The sequence below is a fragment of the Hippocampus guttulatus genome, chromosome 21, assembly GCF_054856545.1.
Source record: "Hippocampus guttulatus isolate MCC_2025c chromosome 21, RoL_Hgut_1.0, whole genome shotgun sequence".
Lineage (NCBI taxonomy): Eukaryota > Metazoa > Chordata > Actinopteri > Syngnathiformes > Syngnathidae > Hippocampus > Hippocampus guttulatus.
This window is the reverse complement of record NC_141281.1, coordinates 9,329,798-9,347,042: the sequence shown is the minus strand read 5'-3', so window position 1 is coordinate 9,347,042 and position 17,245 is coordinate 9,329,798. Positions and strand designations below refer to the sequence as shown.

Sequence of the window (17,245 nt, the reverse complement as noted above, 5' to 3'; positions counted from 1 at the left end):
TGGGCTAATCACTAGCTCACTGCACTGCCAGACCTGAGCTGTCTTTCAGTCAAACTCAAAAGTTTGAAATATGTGGTCCCTGGCAACCAAAGCACATGCTGTCCTCCTTGCTAATGCTGCTTAAGACGACTCACACAAGGCCCAACAAACTTGAGACTTTTAACTCATTCAGTACCAGCCAAGTCTGAAAAGATGTTTGAAAACATCTTTGGGAGTGAATGAGTTCAAAATGGGGGGGTGAAAAAAAAACTTGGACATCATCTCAATTCAATTTCTCACAATTGGCCTCCAAAGTGCTTCAGCCATTAGGAGTCGAAGTGTGAAAAGGCGAGGGAGGGACGGCGCCATCATTCATCCGCCAAACCCGGTGTTAATTAACGTCCTTGCCGCCTGCTTATCCATTCAAAATCGTTGGCGTCGTGAAGTGACGCAAACGCATCAACCTCGGCTATTTACCAAAACCCCTCAAGAGGGTCAAGCTGGGGGGAGGGGGGGAATAGGCGCGAAACAAGAGGACACGTGAGCCGCCTCCTCCTCGCTTATCGAAAACACACTCTGGACTTCGTGAATCCAGACTAATTGCATATTCACGGATAACAAAAAAGAACACATACTGATGACCTCTTGACCTGCCATTGATTCTTTTCATTGAGTTGTACAGACTGGAACAAATTGCATTTCAAAATCCAGCGGAGGGGGGCAGACACAGGTGAAAAGACGGCAGCGGAGAAGGAGGATGGAGAAAAGAAGACGAGGCCAAAGGTGCTGATCGGTTCGACGTGAGAGATAAGGAATTGACGCTCTGGTATTTTGGTTCGGCAGTTGCGGCGCACAATGATTTGATACAAGTGAGACACAGACGTGACGTATGAGAAGGCAAGTATGCACCGGTTTGGCCACAATTTTGACAAACAAGGGCAAGGAAGGAATTTTTATTGTTATTTTTTTAGACACGGGTGCCATACTCAAAAATCCGTCCCGTTTCGACACGGGGCATGTACGCAAGGGAGACAAGAAAGCGGATGAGGAATCGATGGTTTTGACACGGGTGTCTGACACAAGGCTCGGTAAACCCTTATGCCGCTAAATGTGATTTCTGGTTCGACGCTGGTGTTAAAAATCGAGGCTAGGAAGCACGTGGAATGATGAGACACGGGCGGGTAACGAGAAAGGCAAAGAGATGCTAGCTAAAGAATCGCTAGTTCCGATAAAGGTGCGAGGAAGAAGGGGAACCGAGTTGTGAAAATGTCGTTTGTGGCTCGACACGGGGTGTTAAAAGTCGAGGCTAGGAAGGCTTGATTCTTCGACACCAGGCGGGAGATAACGAGACGAATTTCATCAGACGTCAGCGCGAGTCATGACGAAACGTCGTGCTTTTAATCTCACCCCGTGTCATTTTTTACATGCCACCCACCTGTGTTGCTTTGTTCTCGCTCACTTGTTGGGTTCCTTTGATGGTTCCGCCGCGCCACAGGTCCCAAAATAACCACCGCCGCATGGTTCAAGTGTGTTTTTAGCATGTAAATAGACAGGGGATGCGCGTCGGCGTCACTTCTTGCTCCGTGACGTCGGCTGTTACATGACTTATAGTTCAAGTCCGGGGGGGTGACAAAGCCGTTGTTTCGCACCTTTGTACTTTCCTTGTTGTTGGCTGGGTGTTGAATTGAGTCTTGCAAGTTTTGTGAGAAGTACCCTGAAGCTATTTTCTTTTCAGCAGACTCCATCTCTCTCACAACTAAACTTTTGGTTGCCTTAATGCCACCTTATGAATTAATCACAAGCCTCACAGACTTTAAAAAAATAAATAAAAAATTGTCGACCCTACTGGCTATGTCGTTAATAATAGATACAGGAGATCGTCCCCTTTCCGCCTGATTGTCAAGTGCTTTTACGACCTGCTTTTCAAATCCCAGAATTCCTCCAAATTGGCCTTTTTCCCCCCCTCCCCCTCCAGCCCGATATTTTGTGATGAGGGTGGTCACTTCAGGAATCTTTTTTGAGCATCACTCTTTCAAAAATGAGCTTCCTTTTTTTTTCTTTATAAAATCAAGTCCCAAAAAGCACTCGTTGTGAATGCAATCAGGTATAACGATAACGATAGCAATACTGGATCCAGTATATCAATACTGGATAACGACTATCACAAAGCACCTTGGATGGCGACGTCATTGAAAATCAGCAGAACATTTGTAACTTTTGCAAAACATGAAGATCTGCCGGTTTGCAAAGTCAGTACAAACGATCAAAACGTTGATAATTTTTGGTGTATACATTTAGCTGCATTTTTTTTTCAAATGTATTTATTCATGTATTCAACTCTAAATTGGGACTTGGCTGTACACTGTAAAAAACAAACAAACATGGAAGGGGAAAAAAATCACTTAAAAATCAGTGAGTGTCCCACGAAACTAACTGTATCATCCGTCCTGCTTAAGTCCTAATGAGCGCAATTGTTCATCCGCTGACAGAAAAAGATGGGATGAAGAAAAGACCATCCCCACCAGGTCGCTGAGTTGGCACATGGTTTTGGCACCCGTGAAAAGTCAACAACCCGGCGCTTGCACACACGCACTCGGAATGACGAAGGGACGCTGACCTGACAGGAGGCAATTTATTTGTCTCGCTTTGTCCGCCCCATTAGCCACCCGGGCCTCGACCGGACGAGACAGGCGTTGCACGCTGTGTTGTTTGGAAGACACCTGGTAGGTTTTTTTTTTCTTTGCAGAAAGTGCAACGGCACACTGTAAACACAAAAGTGCAAAAAAGGACATGAGAAGCTTGGGGGGGGGGGGGGCTACCAAGTGCAGGGAAACGTGGCTGAAGGACAAAATTTAGCTACGTAAATAGCATTAGCGTGACATTGTCATGGGGTGTCGTGGCAGGACATCAAAGTGTGACATCGCGTATCGTCGTCATGTACATCGCGTATCGTCGTCGTGTGATGTCGTGGCACGACATGGCACTGTGACGACGTCGCGGGACATCGTAGTTTCACAACTTAATGTGACTTTGTAGTTTGACATCCTTACCGGACATGCTAGCGTGACGCCGTAGCACCACCTAATAGCATAACATTTGACTATGTATCAGTACATAGTAGCTTAACAGGGTAGTGTGAAGTCCTAGCGTGACGTTGAAGCTTAGCTTGACGTCCTAGCATGACATTAACGTTACATTGGAAGGCCGCGTTAGCATGACGTCGTAGCGTTAGAGTGCACTGTGGTGTAAATAGTATGACGTTGTTTGACATGCCGTGGGGAGCTTGACGTTGTCGTGTGACGCTAGCGTGACATTAAAACGTGACGTTTATTGTGACGTCGGGGCATCACATCGTAGTGGGTCATTGTTTTTTGACAACGTAGCTTCGCCCTTCGCATCGTATTTTGAAATGCATGACATCGTAGCATGACATCAGTGATGTCGCTTGGTACTGTGATGTCATAGCGTGAAGTCAGAGTGGGATGTTGTAGTTTGACATCGTAGTGTGTCCGCGTAAAAAGATTATTACTCAAGTAAATTGTATATGTCTGATACTTGTCTCGATCTTTTTGGACAATGGAAAAGTTGGGTCAGGATTTCCTGAGGAACTTCGAGGTGTGAGTCTGAGGAACGTTGACATCGTCGAGGGACAACTGATGGAGCTCCAGAAAGTCAACAAAGAGTTGGACTTGAAAAAGTGGCTCGGCCTTCAACGCATCCATAAAGGTGAAGAATCGCAGCCCATCCTCTTTTTGTTTTTGAGGAGGAGCTCTTGCTCCTTGTCTTCCTGTGGTGCTTTTACTGAGCCCCCTGGGGGGGGAACGAACATTTCTCTTCTCTCACTTGACACTATCGATCGCTCTACAGTTCACAGATGAGTCACTTGGTCTCGGCCGCCGCCTTTTTCTCCCACGCTCTCGCTTAGTGTAAATATTCAGATGCTTGTCTTATTACTTCGAAACACCCGATCAATGTCAAGAAGGATGTCAATCTCGGTGGGAATGAAAATGATTAAGGAGAATGAATCAATTAACTCATTCACTCCCAAAGACGTTTTTAAACGTCTTTTCAGACTTGGTCTAGAATTGGCTGGTACTGAAAGAGTTAAGAGCATACCTGGGCATTTAAAAAAAAATTTTAAGTGGACGCTGAATCCCGTGGTTTCAAGAAAATACGGACTGTTAATATTTATTGACCGACATCAGGCGTAAACCCGTGTGTTTAGTGTGTGTTGAGCCGGGCGCCATCTTGAAGGCGTATAACGTGAGTCGGCATTACGAAAGGAAGCGTGCGAAAAAATTACAGACATTTGACTGAGGTTGAGAGTGCAGATATCCGAAGATTTGCTCACGAAGCTCAATAAACAACAAGGCTATTTTACCAAGCAGCAACCAAGACCAGCTTTGTGACAGCCCACAACATCGCGAAGAACACAAAGCCATTTTCCGGAGGGGGAATTCGTTCAAGAGTGCTTGGAGGACTCTGCAGCGCCGCTATGTCCGGAGCAACAAAAGAAGTTCAACAAATCCAGGTACAGACCCTCTCTTACTGATGTTCATCTGTCATGTGTGCTTCACATCTCCACCTCAAATATTCAACCTGAAATTAGATTTTTTTTTTTAGACATGCACATTCCTACAAAATCAAAAATTTGAAAGATAAATGAATGTGTAAGTCTACCATATTGATGTGTGTGTGTATATGCATGTTGGATGGCCTTCTCGCTGGCAACAAGAAGAAAAGGAATTGAAAAGTTGTGCACAAGAGTGGCTAAGTTCAACCCACAAAAAAAAAGTCTAGGACCAAAAAGACAAAAAGCAAGTCTGTCATTTTGCTTTGAAGCAGCCAGGTAAATAAGTCCTTCAAATGTGTTTTGAAAATTCAGCTACGGGCAGTTCATCATCAACATGAAATTGGGTAGAGATGTCTAGCATTAGTACACCCCCACCAAAAAAAAATAAATACAATCTCTTGACACCGTGTCTGAAACGGCGCAGCAAGCCTGTCGTTTTGGCTTAAAATGGCCTTTTTAAGGCTCATTTTCCAAGATTGCTTCAAATATTTTTGAGAAAAATCAGCCCCAAGGGCAGTTTCGCTAAGCACAAAATTTGGTAGGCATATATTCCAAGAGTAGACACACACAAAAAAAAATGCTTTATTTTATTATTAGTATTTTTTTTTTTTACATTCAAGCATTGTCATGTTAGGGTCCTTTTGGCCATTATGGATTCCATTATATTGTCCGAGATACTGATACATAACATCACTGTTTTTGTCCCACCAATGCAATTTAACACACAGGTCCACTCAATCTTTAAATTTTTTTGCACATGTGATCAAGTGTACCCTCTTAACCTCTGACTTTGCCCCAATGTATTACAGCGACGGACACACTTAATTTACACGCAATTGATTCCAGCAAGGCCAATTGGAAATCAATTTCAAAGTTTCTATTCAGCCTGCAGTCAAGAAGCAGTGGAGGAGGATCTTTCACTCACACACGAATCGTATTTGAATGTTTGGCTCTTCTTTCAAAAGCCATTGAGGTTAAATGGAATCGACTGGCTGGGAGAAAATGAGAATATCTTTACAGATGACGTTTGCATCAGGCGAGGTCGCATGTGGCTGAAAAGTGAGTGCGGAAAAATAGAGCATTCACAAAGCAGATATGCTCAACAAGCGGCTCTGAAAAGACACTAACGCTTTCTTTTGTCATTATCGTCAGGGTCAAACAGTCCTGTGCCAATTCTCCCATCGTGCGACACAGGCGGCGGAAGCTGCGATGTCTGCACAAACGCACGCTCACCAAGGTCACTTTTAAGAAAAGAAAAAAAAATTCAAAAGCCTCCGCTGCTCCTGCCTCACATTCAAGGCTCACCCTTTATGTATTTTTTTCCCCCATTAAATCAATAGGCCTCCAAACACGCATTCTTTTATTTTTATTTTTTTATTGCTCCTTCCCAGCTTTTGTGTGATGGCTATGTCAAGTCCAGACAGATTACGAGTAGATGTCTGAAACAAAATAATCATCGGGATACCTGCACATGTTCATTGCGGTCGCCGTTCTTGCCAACTTGCAAAGTAGAAATGAACAAAACTACGCGAGATAATCGGTAGGGGGCGGGGGGGCTAAGTAGCGTCACATGTGCACGCAACATACATGACATGACCCTGGAAGTTTGAGGAGTCCACAAGTTGAGGACGCGGCCGGTTGGCCATGACTCAGCATTTCGTTTCCTCCCCTTTGCTAATCACAAGCATGCGATTTGAGAAATTCACTTTATCGAATCAGTCAAGTGAGGTTCATATGAACCGTCTCGCTCGTTTCCATCTGCGTCGAAGTAGTGTTGCACAAACAATTTCTATTTTTTTTAATACTGTTATTTATTTATTTTCTGTAAATCACTGTGTGTTTGAGGATGTGTGTCACAGTACCAGTGAGCGCTGCGGAGTGCTTAGTGCTGTTGCGGATCAGAAAGGCTTTCCAGGGATCACACTGATCCAACGCCGCAACCATGCACTGCGATCAATGTGAGCCAGGCCGAGATTGTTGTCCTGTCATGGAAAGGTCACAGCTTTTACCCCAGGGGGGTGCTTCAGACAAGACTCCCCCCCACCCCCTCACCGCAGAGTTCTTGCATGAAGTGACGCACATCATTCTCTCACATCACTTTTATTTCCACCTTTGTTGAATGGCGCTTTACAGTGTTGTCTGAAATGAATGAAAATAAATAAGCAGTTCCATTGTGGAATAATGCACCAACAAGGAGGCGCGAGCAGCACGTCACAGTACAGATATGCAAGAGATGAACATTCTCTGGTCCTTCGGTGGATGAGTCATCCTCGCCATGTGCTGCTGTCATTTCCTGCCAGGAAAACAAAATGGTTCAGGTCTAAGCAAGGACGCAAAGGATTTGAGACAAAACTGAGGGGGTCCTACGACAGATCCATGAGGTACTCAATCTTACTGTCTGAAACACCAACATCCCTCCTCTAGGCGAGCTGTTGCTAATTTTCACAAGTCGGGACCATCCCCTTAAAACAAGCTACATTCCGAGAGCCTGGTGTGGAAAGAAAAAAAAAATCGGTGATACCTGTTGCAGTGTGGTCCGTATGTGTCCAGCATGAGCGAGCTGGCGTCTTCCAGGTTCCACTGGCAGCGCCGCAGTAGTGCCTCGCAGGAGCGTCGAGAGCGCAGGCCCACGCGGAACAACTGCTCCACCTTTGTCGTCAGACAAAAATAAAATCATCACATGGCATCTGTAAAGCGACCATGTGCGAGGCAGTACCTTCAAGTGGTTGATGGCCTGCTGCACTTCCCCGTGATGAGCTTGCAAGGCGGCCTGACACTCGTCCAGCGTGACACCGTGGACGGCTTCTCGGATCTGATGAAGGTCCAATCATCAATCAATCATATCATTCAGCAAGTCAGGACAATCACGGCGCTCGGTTTCTTACCTGTGCGACACTCAGCTCCTGCTGGGCGGGGGCGGTCGCAGCGCGCCCGGTGTTGTTGTTGGAGGAGGAGTTGGGCTTGGCTCTGGCGGGATGCTGAATCATGGGTTTGACCGTTGCCATATTGGCAGCTCCGTATCTGATCAACAAAAACAATTAGATTAAATAGACGCTATTGCAGCGGACATTTAGCAGATTCTGCTTATCTATTGAAAATTCAATCTTTCAGTTAGCTGGTGAGTAAATCATTTTTTTTGTTATTATGCCTGCAGGCTGACCGACGCTACTCACAAAATGTTTTGGCTTATTTGGTTTTGGGATGAGCCTCAAATTTAAATGCACTGTCACCTTAACTCATTCACCCCCAAAGACGTTTTTAAACGTCTTTTCAGACTTGGTCTAGAGTTGGCTGGTACTGAATGTTAACAGGTGCACATGTTCACCTGTTAAGGTGCGATTATATTTTTCGGTTCATCTAAAAATTGGAATATCCCAGCCGGTCAGTCAAGCAACGCTCGGATCGAGTGAATCTTGCGCTGGCAGAGTTGATGTTTTGTTTTGTACACGAGCTGCGGTTCAAAATATCACCTGTGTGCGCTATAACGGCACAAATCTGAATTTGCCCGTTTCACACTCTACTACTGCACTGTGTGACACAAGCCGTCTTTTACACTGGTCGTATACGGGTTTTTTTTAGGTTGAGCCGGCATTTACTGGCATGTTTCTCCCAGTTGTGGTCAAAATTAAAATGATAAATCAATAATCATTTTCACTTCAATGTACAGTATACACATTTGCTTAGTTTGCCACCTCTCCTATGAGTCGGTGCAAAGGGTTTCGGATAAATACCTATCCAGTAGTGCCGGTCGCTCTGGCAACGGGGTGCGGGCGGAGCTCTGTGAGCTATCAATCGCCGAGGAAGGTCCATGAGCCTCGTGCATGGCCAGAGGGTCCAAAGAGGAGCCGGGCAAGTACGATGGCACCACTTTGGGAGGCGAGGCCGAGGAGGACAGTAGAGGACCCAGGAGGCCTGAGGCCCGACGAGGGGATACTGAGAGTGGTGGCGGAGGGAGCACCACGGGTGGCGAGGATGGCAGCGGCGGTGCCAGAGTGAGCGGCGAAGATGAGCGGGAGCCCGGTTGGGAGAGGGCTCGGTCCCGTGGCGGCAGCTGAGGGGGCGCGTCTTCCAGCTCCAGGGAGATGGAGCTGTGCCGCGGGTGGGTGGTGCCCGCTGCGGGGCCGTGTTTGACGTGGCGCAACGGCGGTGCCGGGCTGCGGGGTGGGAGAATAGGCCGGTCCTCCGAGCTGGAGGAGGGCGGCGGCGGCAGGCAGATCTGCCGGTGAGGTGTCAGGGGGGCCAGCGGCAGGGGTAGCGGGGAAGAGGGCAGCGAGCGGCCTGTCGCCATGGGAACCTGGAGCTTCACCATCACCTTTGTCAGACACAAAAAACAAATAGGAGCACAGCATGACGCCTTGAGTCTTAACCCTCAGGCCTTGTTGGAGTTTGCTACCTTTCGAGTCAGACGAAGAAGATTTGTAACTTGTACATGAAAACAGCTAAAATGCTTGGGGGGGAGGGGGGTAATAATTAAGAGGAAGGAAAGTGGACACAGATGGCCAGCATGGAGTCAACCTGGTTCAGCGTCCAATAAATGCATTTGGCACCTCTCGCTGGAGTTCTTGGAAGAGGTCGGCCGACTGCGACTCGTTCCGAGCCAACGTGGCGCCGGGGGCGGGAGTGGCCAGGAGCTCTTCAGCCAGCCCCTTGTTGATGGAGCGCACCTCCTGGTCCTCGGATTGGTCCTGCAGCTCTGCCGCCACTTCGTCGTAGGCCGGCTGCGGGAGGGGCCAGTCCAGGATGGAAGGCGTGTCCTAAATTATGATGTACACGTAATTACATCATAAGGACTCAGAATATTCCAGATTGATCTAGAATGACAGAAAATCTGCAATATAGAGAAATCATTTTAAAAAATGAGGGTGAGTCTGTTATTCAAGCACATTTGCTCTTGGCAATGTGAACAGCGAGGGTTAGCTGTATTTCATTCGAGGTGATTGCGCAAAAAAACCAAGGATAACGTCTTCGCTGTCAGAAATAGAATACACTAGAAATCCATTAGTTCCCCTTCATGTCCAATCTACAGGGCGACTGTTTGCACTTTCTGCAGGGCCTCCGGGGCCCCAAATGGTCCCCTGTCAAGTGTCAAGAGTATTTAAGCACCCCAAGCAACAAGACAGTGCACCCTGAAAAGCACATCCAAGGTTTACTGTTTTTTTTTTTTTGCTGCTGATGTAAGACCTTTGCAAATAGCGCGAGACAAAGTGAAGCATCGAAGCGTGAAGGAGCGCCACGCCAATCAATGAGCGCCATCTTGTCACATCGTGTTCATCCGAGTAGAAGAAGGCGCCTTACGACATTTCCAGGCCAAACAGTGGGGGTGGCAAGGTGTGTGTATGTGTGTGGGGCAGGGGGGCGAACACAGACCCCAGCGGGATCCCGGAATATGTTTTTGCTCAGATTTAACCTTCTTTTGTTTGTTTTTTTGTCTTTCAGCTCAACATGAAGATGTTTTCAGGGGAAGGCTTTAGTGAGGGGTAACAATGACTTTGGTGTCTGAAATATACAGTACATTCAGGTATGACCATACCATAAAAGTGCAGAAGTGTGAAGCACCTTATTGTTTCTTTATTTAATTTTCTGTCATGACGAGTACACGTGCCAGATTTTGAGAATCGGATACTCAGGTGGTGGTGGTGGTGGTTGGGGTGGGGGTGAGGTGCTATAATCATAAAAAAGCATTTGATTTCAAATAAGAATAAATATAGAGTTGGAGAAGAGCCGAAAAGTCCACTCAAGGACTCAAGAAGGTGCGGCAACTTGTCTTAAGCGCACCTTGAGCGTATCCTGGTCGAGTGGCAAGGTCTCAGTGAGCGGTGAGGGCGTAGTGGTGGAGCTGAAGCTGTCGTCCGTGAAGTCGATGAGCGACACCTCGCTGGCGTCCGTCCGGCCGGTGCCGCAGCTCTCCCACGGGCGCAGCTTCAGGCCCAGCGACACGCCCAGCCGCTTGGCGCCGGTCCGAGTGCAGGATACCGGGGCGGCGGCGATGGCGTCTTCCTCGTTGTCGTCGTAGTCCTCCATCACCGAGTCGTAGAAGGGCTCTGAGCAAACACGCTGAGCGTCACGACATGGCGGCCATCCTCACATGTGGGGCGAGGGGACACTTACTCTTGAGAAGGACCGCGGGCTGAGGAGGACGAGGCGGGGGTTCTTCTGTCAAAGTAAATTCGTTGGTGTCTGACAATTGGCTAACCAAAAAAAAACATAAATGCTGCCAAAAAATGGTGGTTTAGTTACTCTTGGCCCGGTTGGGGAGCTTGGTCGGCCTCGAGGTGCAAGGATCCATTCCGAGGACATCAGGAGGCTTCATGGGGTTCCCCAAATAGAGACTGAATAAGGAAAGGATTCACATGATCACAAAACTGCCGTTCTTGACAACAAACCTCCAAATGTGCACCTAATAATGTGATCAACGGTATATTGTTGTCTATGGTGAAACACTGCACTCTAGTGGATGTTCAATGTAACTGCATAGGAACAAGACGGCGCATTTAATACATAAATATACAGAATACATCAACATAGCTATTGCAAATTTTCCCATCGTGGCAATATAAGGAAGGTTATCCAGTCAACACAAACAAAAACAACAAAATTCTCCACAGAAAGAGTGCATAGGGACAATTTTAGGGGCTTCAACAAAGTTACGATTTTGAGACCAAACCGGAGTACCTGGGGAAGGATTCAGATCCCACCCCCTTGTCAATCAGATGTGCCGCCCCATTGTAATTTCGATTCATCCCATCAAAGAATTTGACGAATAATCCCGACCTGTCGATGCGGTCTGCGTGGCCCCAGCTCCTGTGCGGATTGGTGTCGCCGTGGCCCGTGTGGATGAACGAGTGCTTTAACGGTTTGCTGATGTCGTCCGCCGACAAGCCGGTCACCGCCGTCACCACATGGCGAGGGAATTGGCCCACGCGCAGTGTTCGCCGGTTCTGGCCTCGCCACCAGTAATGCTCAGCCCTGGAAACACAGACACAGTGCGTCCGCAAAACTTGATTCAATGAGCAGAAAAGAATTGGCATCTAAAAAGAACAATTAAAAAAAAGAAATAACTGTGAACTGACCTTCCCTCAATGATGGTGATGACATCATTCATCTGAATGAGGAGCTTGTTGTCCTCCGCAGAGTCCTGCAGGGCCCTCATTTCGGCAGGCGTACTCTGAACGGCCACAACGTTCCCGTTAGCACTGCAGACAAAAAGAATCCAAGGACACCCAAACCTTGTCGCCGCACCTCCATCAGGAAGTCCCTGAGGGCCACGAAGGTGGGCCTGTCCTCGGGTTTGGGGCTCCAGCACTGCAGCATGACGTTGTAGATGTCCTGAGGACAGTCATCCGGCTTGCAGAGCCTCTCCGCTTCCACGTCCACCTTGTGGAGGATCTGCCAGAGGTCAGAAAAGTTCAAGTCGTCGCCTCGTAGGAAGCGTTCGGTTGAGTTTTCAGCAGGATGTCTTCCCACTTGATGTGTTCATTTGATTATTCCCGATACCTGACTCCCATTCAGGCCAAGCCATGGCTCCTGCCCGTGGGTGAACATCTCCCACAGAGTGACCCCGAACATCCAGGTGTCGGACGCATGCGAGAAAGTGCGAGTCTTCAAGGACTCTGGAGCGCACCTGCAGGGAAATCGAAGAAGAAACCCCTGCACGGTTTTCTTCAGGTGAGGATGGTCTGACCCATACAGATGTACTAGAACAACTGAACTTTATTTGAAGTTGAGCAGAGGCCCTTTGAGCGGTGCCAGGTGTGCTCTCCACAAGTACGTGACGGTAAAAAAGGGTGGCCAATCTCACCAAGGGAAAGGGACTTTGTGGCCCTCCTCCATGACGTAATGGTCGGCGTGAGACGGCAGCGCCCTCATCAGGCCAAAGTCGCCGATCTTGACCGTCTCGTTGGTGGAGAGCAGCACGTTGCGGGCTGCCAGGTCGCGGTGGAGGAAGCGCCGTTGCTCCAGGTAGGCCATGCCGCACGCCACCTGCACAGCAGGACCCTTTAGTTTTGCCTTCACTAAGTCTTTTAATCATGTTGTGCTGCAGTACTAGATATGGCCACTAGGAGGAGTATGTACCTCCCGCAACTAAATAATCGCTGACAGTCGCATTCATTCGAAATCTAAACATTCGGCAGACTAAAGTCAATTTGTCATGGAAGGATGAAAGTTTTGGACCATGAACCTTAAAATACTCTCTGTTGTGCTAAAATAAGAAATACATATTTGTTTATCTCTTTAACGACACCCCGGGTAAAGATAGCGTGCCCATCGTCCTGTGATGGAAAGAATGAAATACTCCCAAGTGTTTAAAAAGTAAAGCAGCAGAATGAAGGTAAATGAGTGAGTTCATCACCAAACCTGCACGGCGTAGTTGCAGAGCGAAGAGATCAGGATGTGACCCTGACGCTTCCTCAGCCGGTCCAACAAGGAGCCCAGAGGAGCCAGCTCCGTCACCTGGGCACAGCAGAACCGCAGTTTCGGTTCGAAAACAACAGGAACATTTGAACTAAAAACAAACAATGTGCCTATTTGTTGACTTTGCAGGGATACGCATTCTCCCTTGGTTGCTGAATCCCGTTGTGCAGCGCTCACCATCTTCATGGGCTGCGTCAGGACGATCCCGTAGAGGCGGATGAGGTTCTGGTGGCTGAGGGAGTGCATGGCGTTCACCTCCCTGATGAAGTCATCCAGGCCGTCCGACTCCAGCACGCCGGCCTTCAGACACTTCACCGCCACAGACAGCTGCCAGATCAATGAACGAATGTGGGTTGGTTGCTGTTTTTCATAGTCCATTATGAGCAGAGGAGACACACTGAAATGTACTTCAGGACAAAAGGTGCCTGAGTGAGTTGAGCTTTAGATAAAAGTAATGCTTCAGCACCATTTTCTGGCATCTTCATGCGGAGGAGCTATGTTGAATTGAATTGTGTGAACTTCAGTTCATCCATCTTGTAGCATCTTAGTACCAAGGAACTGTGTTGAAGTTGGTTGGATAGCTTCAATTAGATGAAAGTAGTGCTTTGGCGTCGCAATGTGCTAAAGTACTGGAGTAGGAAAAGCTTCATTTCGATAAAAGCAGTACTTTGATGCCATCTTGTTGTATCTATCGAAAACAATCTTTTTACAAGGGCTTTCAATTACAAATTTTTGCACTTTGCCTCGGGGGCTCTGTTCCCATTGCACCTAAAATTTTCTATTTAAATCCACTAATGAAGTCTTGGCAGTTGTTCCCTTCCACCACTGATTGTAAGTTTGTGTCTCACCACTTGACTGCTGGGGGCGCTCCACTCGCCGCGGCGCACCACCCCGAAGGTACCATCGCCGAGACGCTCAAACAGCTGCAGCTCAGCCTCTCGTATAAGGCAGGTGAGCGAGGCCGCCGATTCCCCTGCGGACGAAGACCCGCCGGACGCCGTCGCCCCGAGCGTGAGGGTCGGCTGGGGGTCAGTGTCGGGACGCTTCACAGGAAACACCTGTCGAGTCGGTTGGCCAATCAGAATCTCAACCTGATTCCGCTTGATTCGAAACAGCTTCTGCGTTACATTCCCATTGCGGTACAATCTGAATCTGATCCCGATCAAAGTCAGTATGACAGTAGCGCTCGTATTTTACATTAACAAATTTACTTGTCATTCGAGCTTCTATGTTATGTTACATTTACATCCCGACACAATCTGTATCCAGTCCTGATAAAACTTGAGATTAGAACTTCTAGTATGTTACATTTACCTTACTGTGCATTGCGGATCAGATCCCGATTAAAATTTGACCGGACATTCCAGATTCTACGTGACATCTACCTCGGTACACGATCCCAATCAAATCCTAATGAAATTTGATTTGGCATTAGCGCTTGAACATAACATCTACTTTGCAGCGCTATTTGGATCAGATCCCGATCAAACCTGATTCCAGTTAGTGTTTCAATATGTACTCCAGTTCAGTATCCTTCCCCTTCTTGCCAAACTTGGAAGAGGTGGGGCAATGTGATCTGGACTGAGCTCCTTAGGTACTGTGTTTGTGCGTTGTACTGAACCTTGCTCATCCAGGATTTGCGTTTGTAAAGCGCTCGCCTCCTCTTGACGGCTTCCCACAGCCTCCTCTGACCTGAAAACAGACGAAGCATACCACCGTGAAAAATACACGGCCGGGGGTACGCGGCGGGTGGGTGTCTGCGGCCTGACCTGGGCGCCCCATGCCAATTTTCTCCAGGTCTTCGTTCTTGACATAGTCGAAGTGCGATAGCCGCGTGACGTTGAGTTCGTCGCGGATGCGCAAGAAGTACTGTTGCAGCTGAACATCCGTCAGCAGCTCCAGAAGCCATTCCGTGCCTTCCTCGCCCTGCATCTACACACAATCGCACACGTTGTAGTAAATGTTACATTTACATTGCTGTACAATCTGGATCTCATCCTGATTCAGTTTGATTTTATATTAGATGTTCTGTTGCATTTACATTGTTTTGCATTCTGAATCCAATGGTGGTCCAACGTGATTTGACTTCTGAATTTCTATGCTACAGACCCCAACCAAACTTCATTTTACATTGGAGTGTCTGAGTGACATTTACACTGCCGTACAATCTCGCTCAGATCCTGATCCAATTGGATTTGACATCAGCGCTTCTAAGTTGCATTTAGATTGCCGCCCAATTTGGATCAGATCCCAATAAAACTCGGTGTAATATCACTGCTTCATATTCCAGAAGGCGCGACCAGAAGAGGAAGAAAAGTGGACGTCACTCAAATCGATAAAATGACATCGAGAGCAAATGGACAAAGCCCTGCTGATAAAAACCTCCTTGGTGGAGGTAACTACTGGAAAGACACACACACACACACACACACATTGTGTGCATCCGCCACCACGTTTACCATTTGTCTCCCGGCATTCTCAGGCATCCTCGCTCTCCCCTCCGCGTCCTCCTCGTCGGCCTCCTCTCCTCCCCTGGCGTAGGGGAGTCTCCGATACACGTAGCTGTCCCCCATCTGCCGCTCGACTTCTAATCTCATCCACCTAAAGACAAATTTGCGTCCCCCCTCTCTCGCCGCGCCCTCTCATCAAAACGCTGGCCGTTGCTGAGTCACGACGTCCCACTGCCACCTCCATTGCTTCCCCCTTGGCCGCCTCGCTAAATAATTCAGGAGAGCTATTGAGGAGGAGGAGGAGGCAAATGAGGATGCAAACGGATGGATGGAGAGAAGGACACTTCCCAGGATGCACTTAAGAGACGCGGCGAGCGACAAGCAGCAAGTGCAGCACATCCAGGTGAATGTTACACACACAACGGTGTTATGAAATGTGTGATACAGTACTGGAATGTAGTATTTCTCTCTCGATGCATACAGAACACCACTCCCCCACCCCCACAGTTACCATGGCGACCACTGGCTGGAGGCTCCCTCGTGCATGAACGCATCTGCACCCTCAAATGAGGTTTGAAATAGGCCAAAGCTCTAAATATAGCAGCCCTGGATAAATTGGCCATATGTTGCTCATCGATTTATTATATACAGGTATATATATACAGTATATAACTGTTTAAGTGTGTAGAAATGAATTAACTCAGATGCAAATAGTACCCTTCACTAGCATTGCGTTCATGAATAAATACTAAAATGATTAAAAACTATTCTGTAATTCTTATACATTTGTCGAGTTTTCGACGTCATTTCAGAAGCCACGCCTCCTCGCTGCCAAACACAAGCTACTGTGTGATTTTCAAGTTAGGCTTCTTCAAGATTCTTTAATATATCAATCAGTCAAACTGTTTTTATTGATCGAGCGCTTTTCATACGTGACAATATAACAGTGTCCGCGTTCTCAATGTTTTTAGTAATTATATTTTAATAGAAACGTCACAAAAATTTATTTTGGGGGTGGGGCTACAACGGCCGAATGAAATCTTTCCACTTCATTTCAATGTGGGAAATTATTTTTTGATACGATCTTATTTCCACTGTATTGCAGGTTAGTGCAGTACCGCATGTTGTAACACGTCTGTTCTCCAAGGCGACTAACGCTAATTGTTTAATCTTTAAATCTACTCCCGAGCCGCCAGTGTCTGAAGCGTCCATGCGTTTTAACTCGGGACGCACCAATATGCTTCTGCGTCCCCAGAAAGGAAAAACACGATTAGTCTGGTTTTACCTTGCACAAGCGCTCTTGTATTAAAACTGTATCGCAACTCGATTAAGAGTCACAAGAGGTCAGTATGGCTGGAGGCGGGACCCCACATCCACCGCCAGCTACAAGAGCAACGGCAGTAAAAATACTACGAATAATAACAAACGAACACATATAAATGTGCACGTAACACATTTATTTTATTTTCATGTGGTTTAATGAAAATATCACATGGGAACTTACCACATCGCACCGGTCACGTTGTTGTCATCATTTTGTCTTTATTTCTACTGTTTTAGTAATCCGTGGTCGGAAACGGCATCAACCGACCAGTGTGGGTGGGCTTCAAGACCACTTGACGGGGTCGTTTGTCTTTCCCTGCGGCATCTCTCAAGCAGGACGCGGTGGTTTATCAGCAAATGAGAGGAAATTGAACGGGACTGTCGCCACCCTCCTCCGCCGGCACCGCGAGTCGTCGCTCGCTGCAAAACCCGGTGAGCCTCAGCACCACACTCAAGATTCATCCGCGGCGCAAAACCACCCGGGAATGTCAAAATGCTAACAAACAAA

At 47.5% G+C, this 17,245-nt stretch overlaps 1 protein-coding gene and 1 long non-coding RNA gene across 5 annotated transcripts; one reads left to right on the top strand and one right to left on the bottom strand.

Annotated features, from left to right (window-relative positions):
- The first annotated feature begins 2,407 nt into the window (after positions 1 to 2,407).
- On the top strand, positions 2,408 to 6,063 carry LOC147187029 (uncharacterized). 2 transcript variants are annotated; one of them, XR_015099030.1, is made up of 5 exons: positions 2,408 to 2,702; positions 3,565 to 3,705; positions 4,368 to 4,510; positions 5,518 to 5,611; positions 5,705 to 6,063. It is a non-coding gene; the product is annotated as an uncharacterized LOC147187029 (long non-coding RNA). The 2 variants fall into 2 exon arrangements; XR_015099031.1 differs by lacking the exons at positions 5,518 to 5,611; positions 5,705 to 6,063 and adding an exon at positions 4,718 to 5,256.
- A 573-nt stretch (positions 6,064 to 6,636) lies between these two features.
- Positions 6,637 to 17,068, bottom strand: tnk2a (tyrosine kinase, non-receptor, 2a). 3 transcript variants are annotated; one of them, XM_086102147.1, is made up of 20 exons: positions 16,919 to 17,068; positions 14,734 to 14,896; positions 14,586 to 14,656; positions 13,813 to 14,022; positions 13,142 to 13,291; positions 12,908 to 13,003; positions 12,351 to 12,532; positions 12,047 to 12,173; positions 11,792 to 11,938; positions 11,623 to 11,717; positions 11,324 to 11,518; positions 10,790 to 10,881; positions 10,661 to 10,705; positions 10,328 to 10,593; positions 9,100 to 9,306; positions 8,284 to 8,864; positions 7,438 to 7,573; positions 7,269 to 7,364; positions 7,074 to 7,201; positions 6,637 to 6,845 (listed from the first exon to the last, which is right to left on the bottom strand). In XM_086102147.1, the coding sequence occupies exons 2-20, from the start codon at positions 14,894 to 14,896 to the stop codon at positions 6,839 to 6,841; spliced, it is 2,994 nt and encodes a 997-aa protein (XP_085958273.1). In that variant the 5' UTR covers positions 16,919 to 17,068; the 3' UTR covers positions 6,637 to 6,838. The 3 variants fall into 3 exon arrangements, with proteins under 3 accessions (XP_085958273.1, XP_085958270.1, XP_085958271.1); XM_086102144.1 differs by lacking the exon at positions 16,919 to 17,068 and adding an exon at positions 15,424 to 15,564; XM_086102145.1 differs by lacking the exon at positions 16,919 to 17,068 and adding an exon at positions 15,424 to 15,564 and having other exon boundaries at positions 10,661 to 10,702.
- Positions 17,069 to 17,245: the final 177 nt, after the last annotated feature.

Excerpts from the sequence above, each read along its gene's own strand:
- tnk2a (XM_086102144.1), bottom strand. The coding sequence starts at position 15,561 with ATGAGATTAGAAGTCGAGCGGCAGATGGGGGACAGCTACGTGTATCGG. Across the intron at positions 11,939-12,046 it reads TTGGCCTGAATGGGAGTCAG|ATCCTCCACAAGGTGGACGT; the intron begins GTATCGGGAATA and ends GACCTCTGGCAG. Across the intron at positions 7,365-7,437 it reads AGGAGCTGAGTGTCGCACAG|ATCCGAGAAGCCGTCCACGG; the intron begins GTAAGAAACCGA and ends GACCTTCATCAG.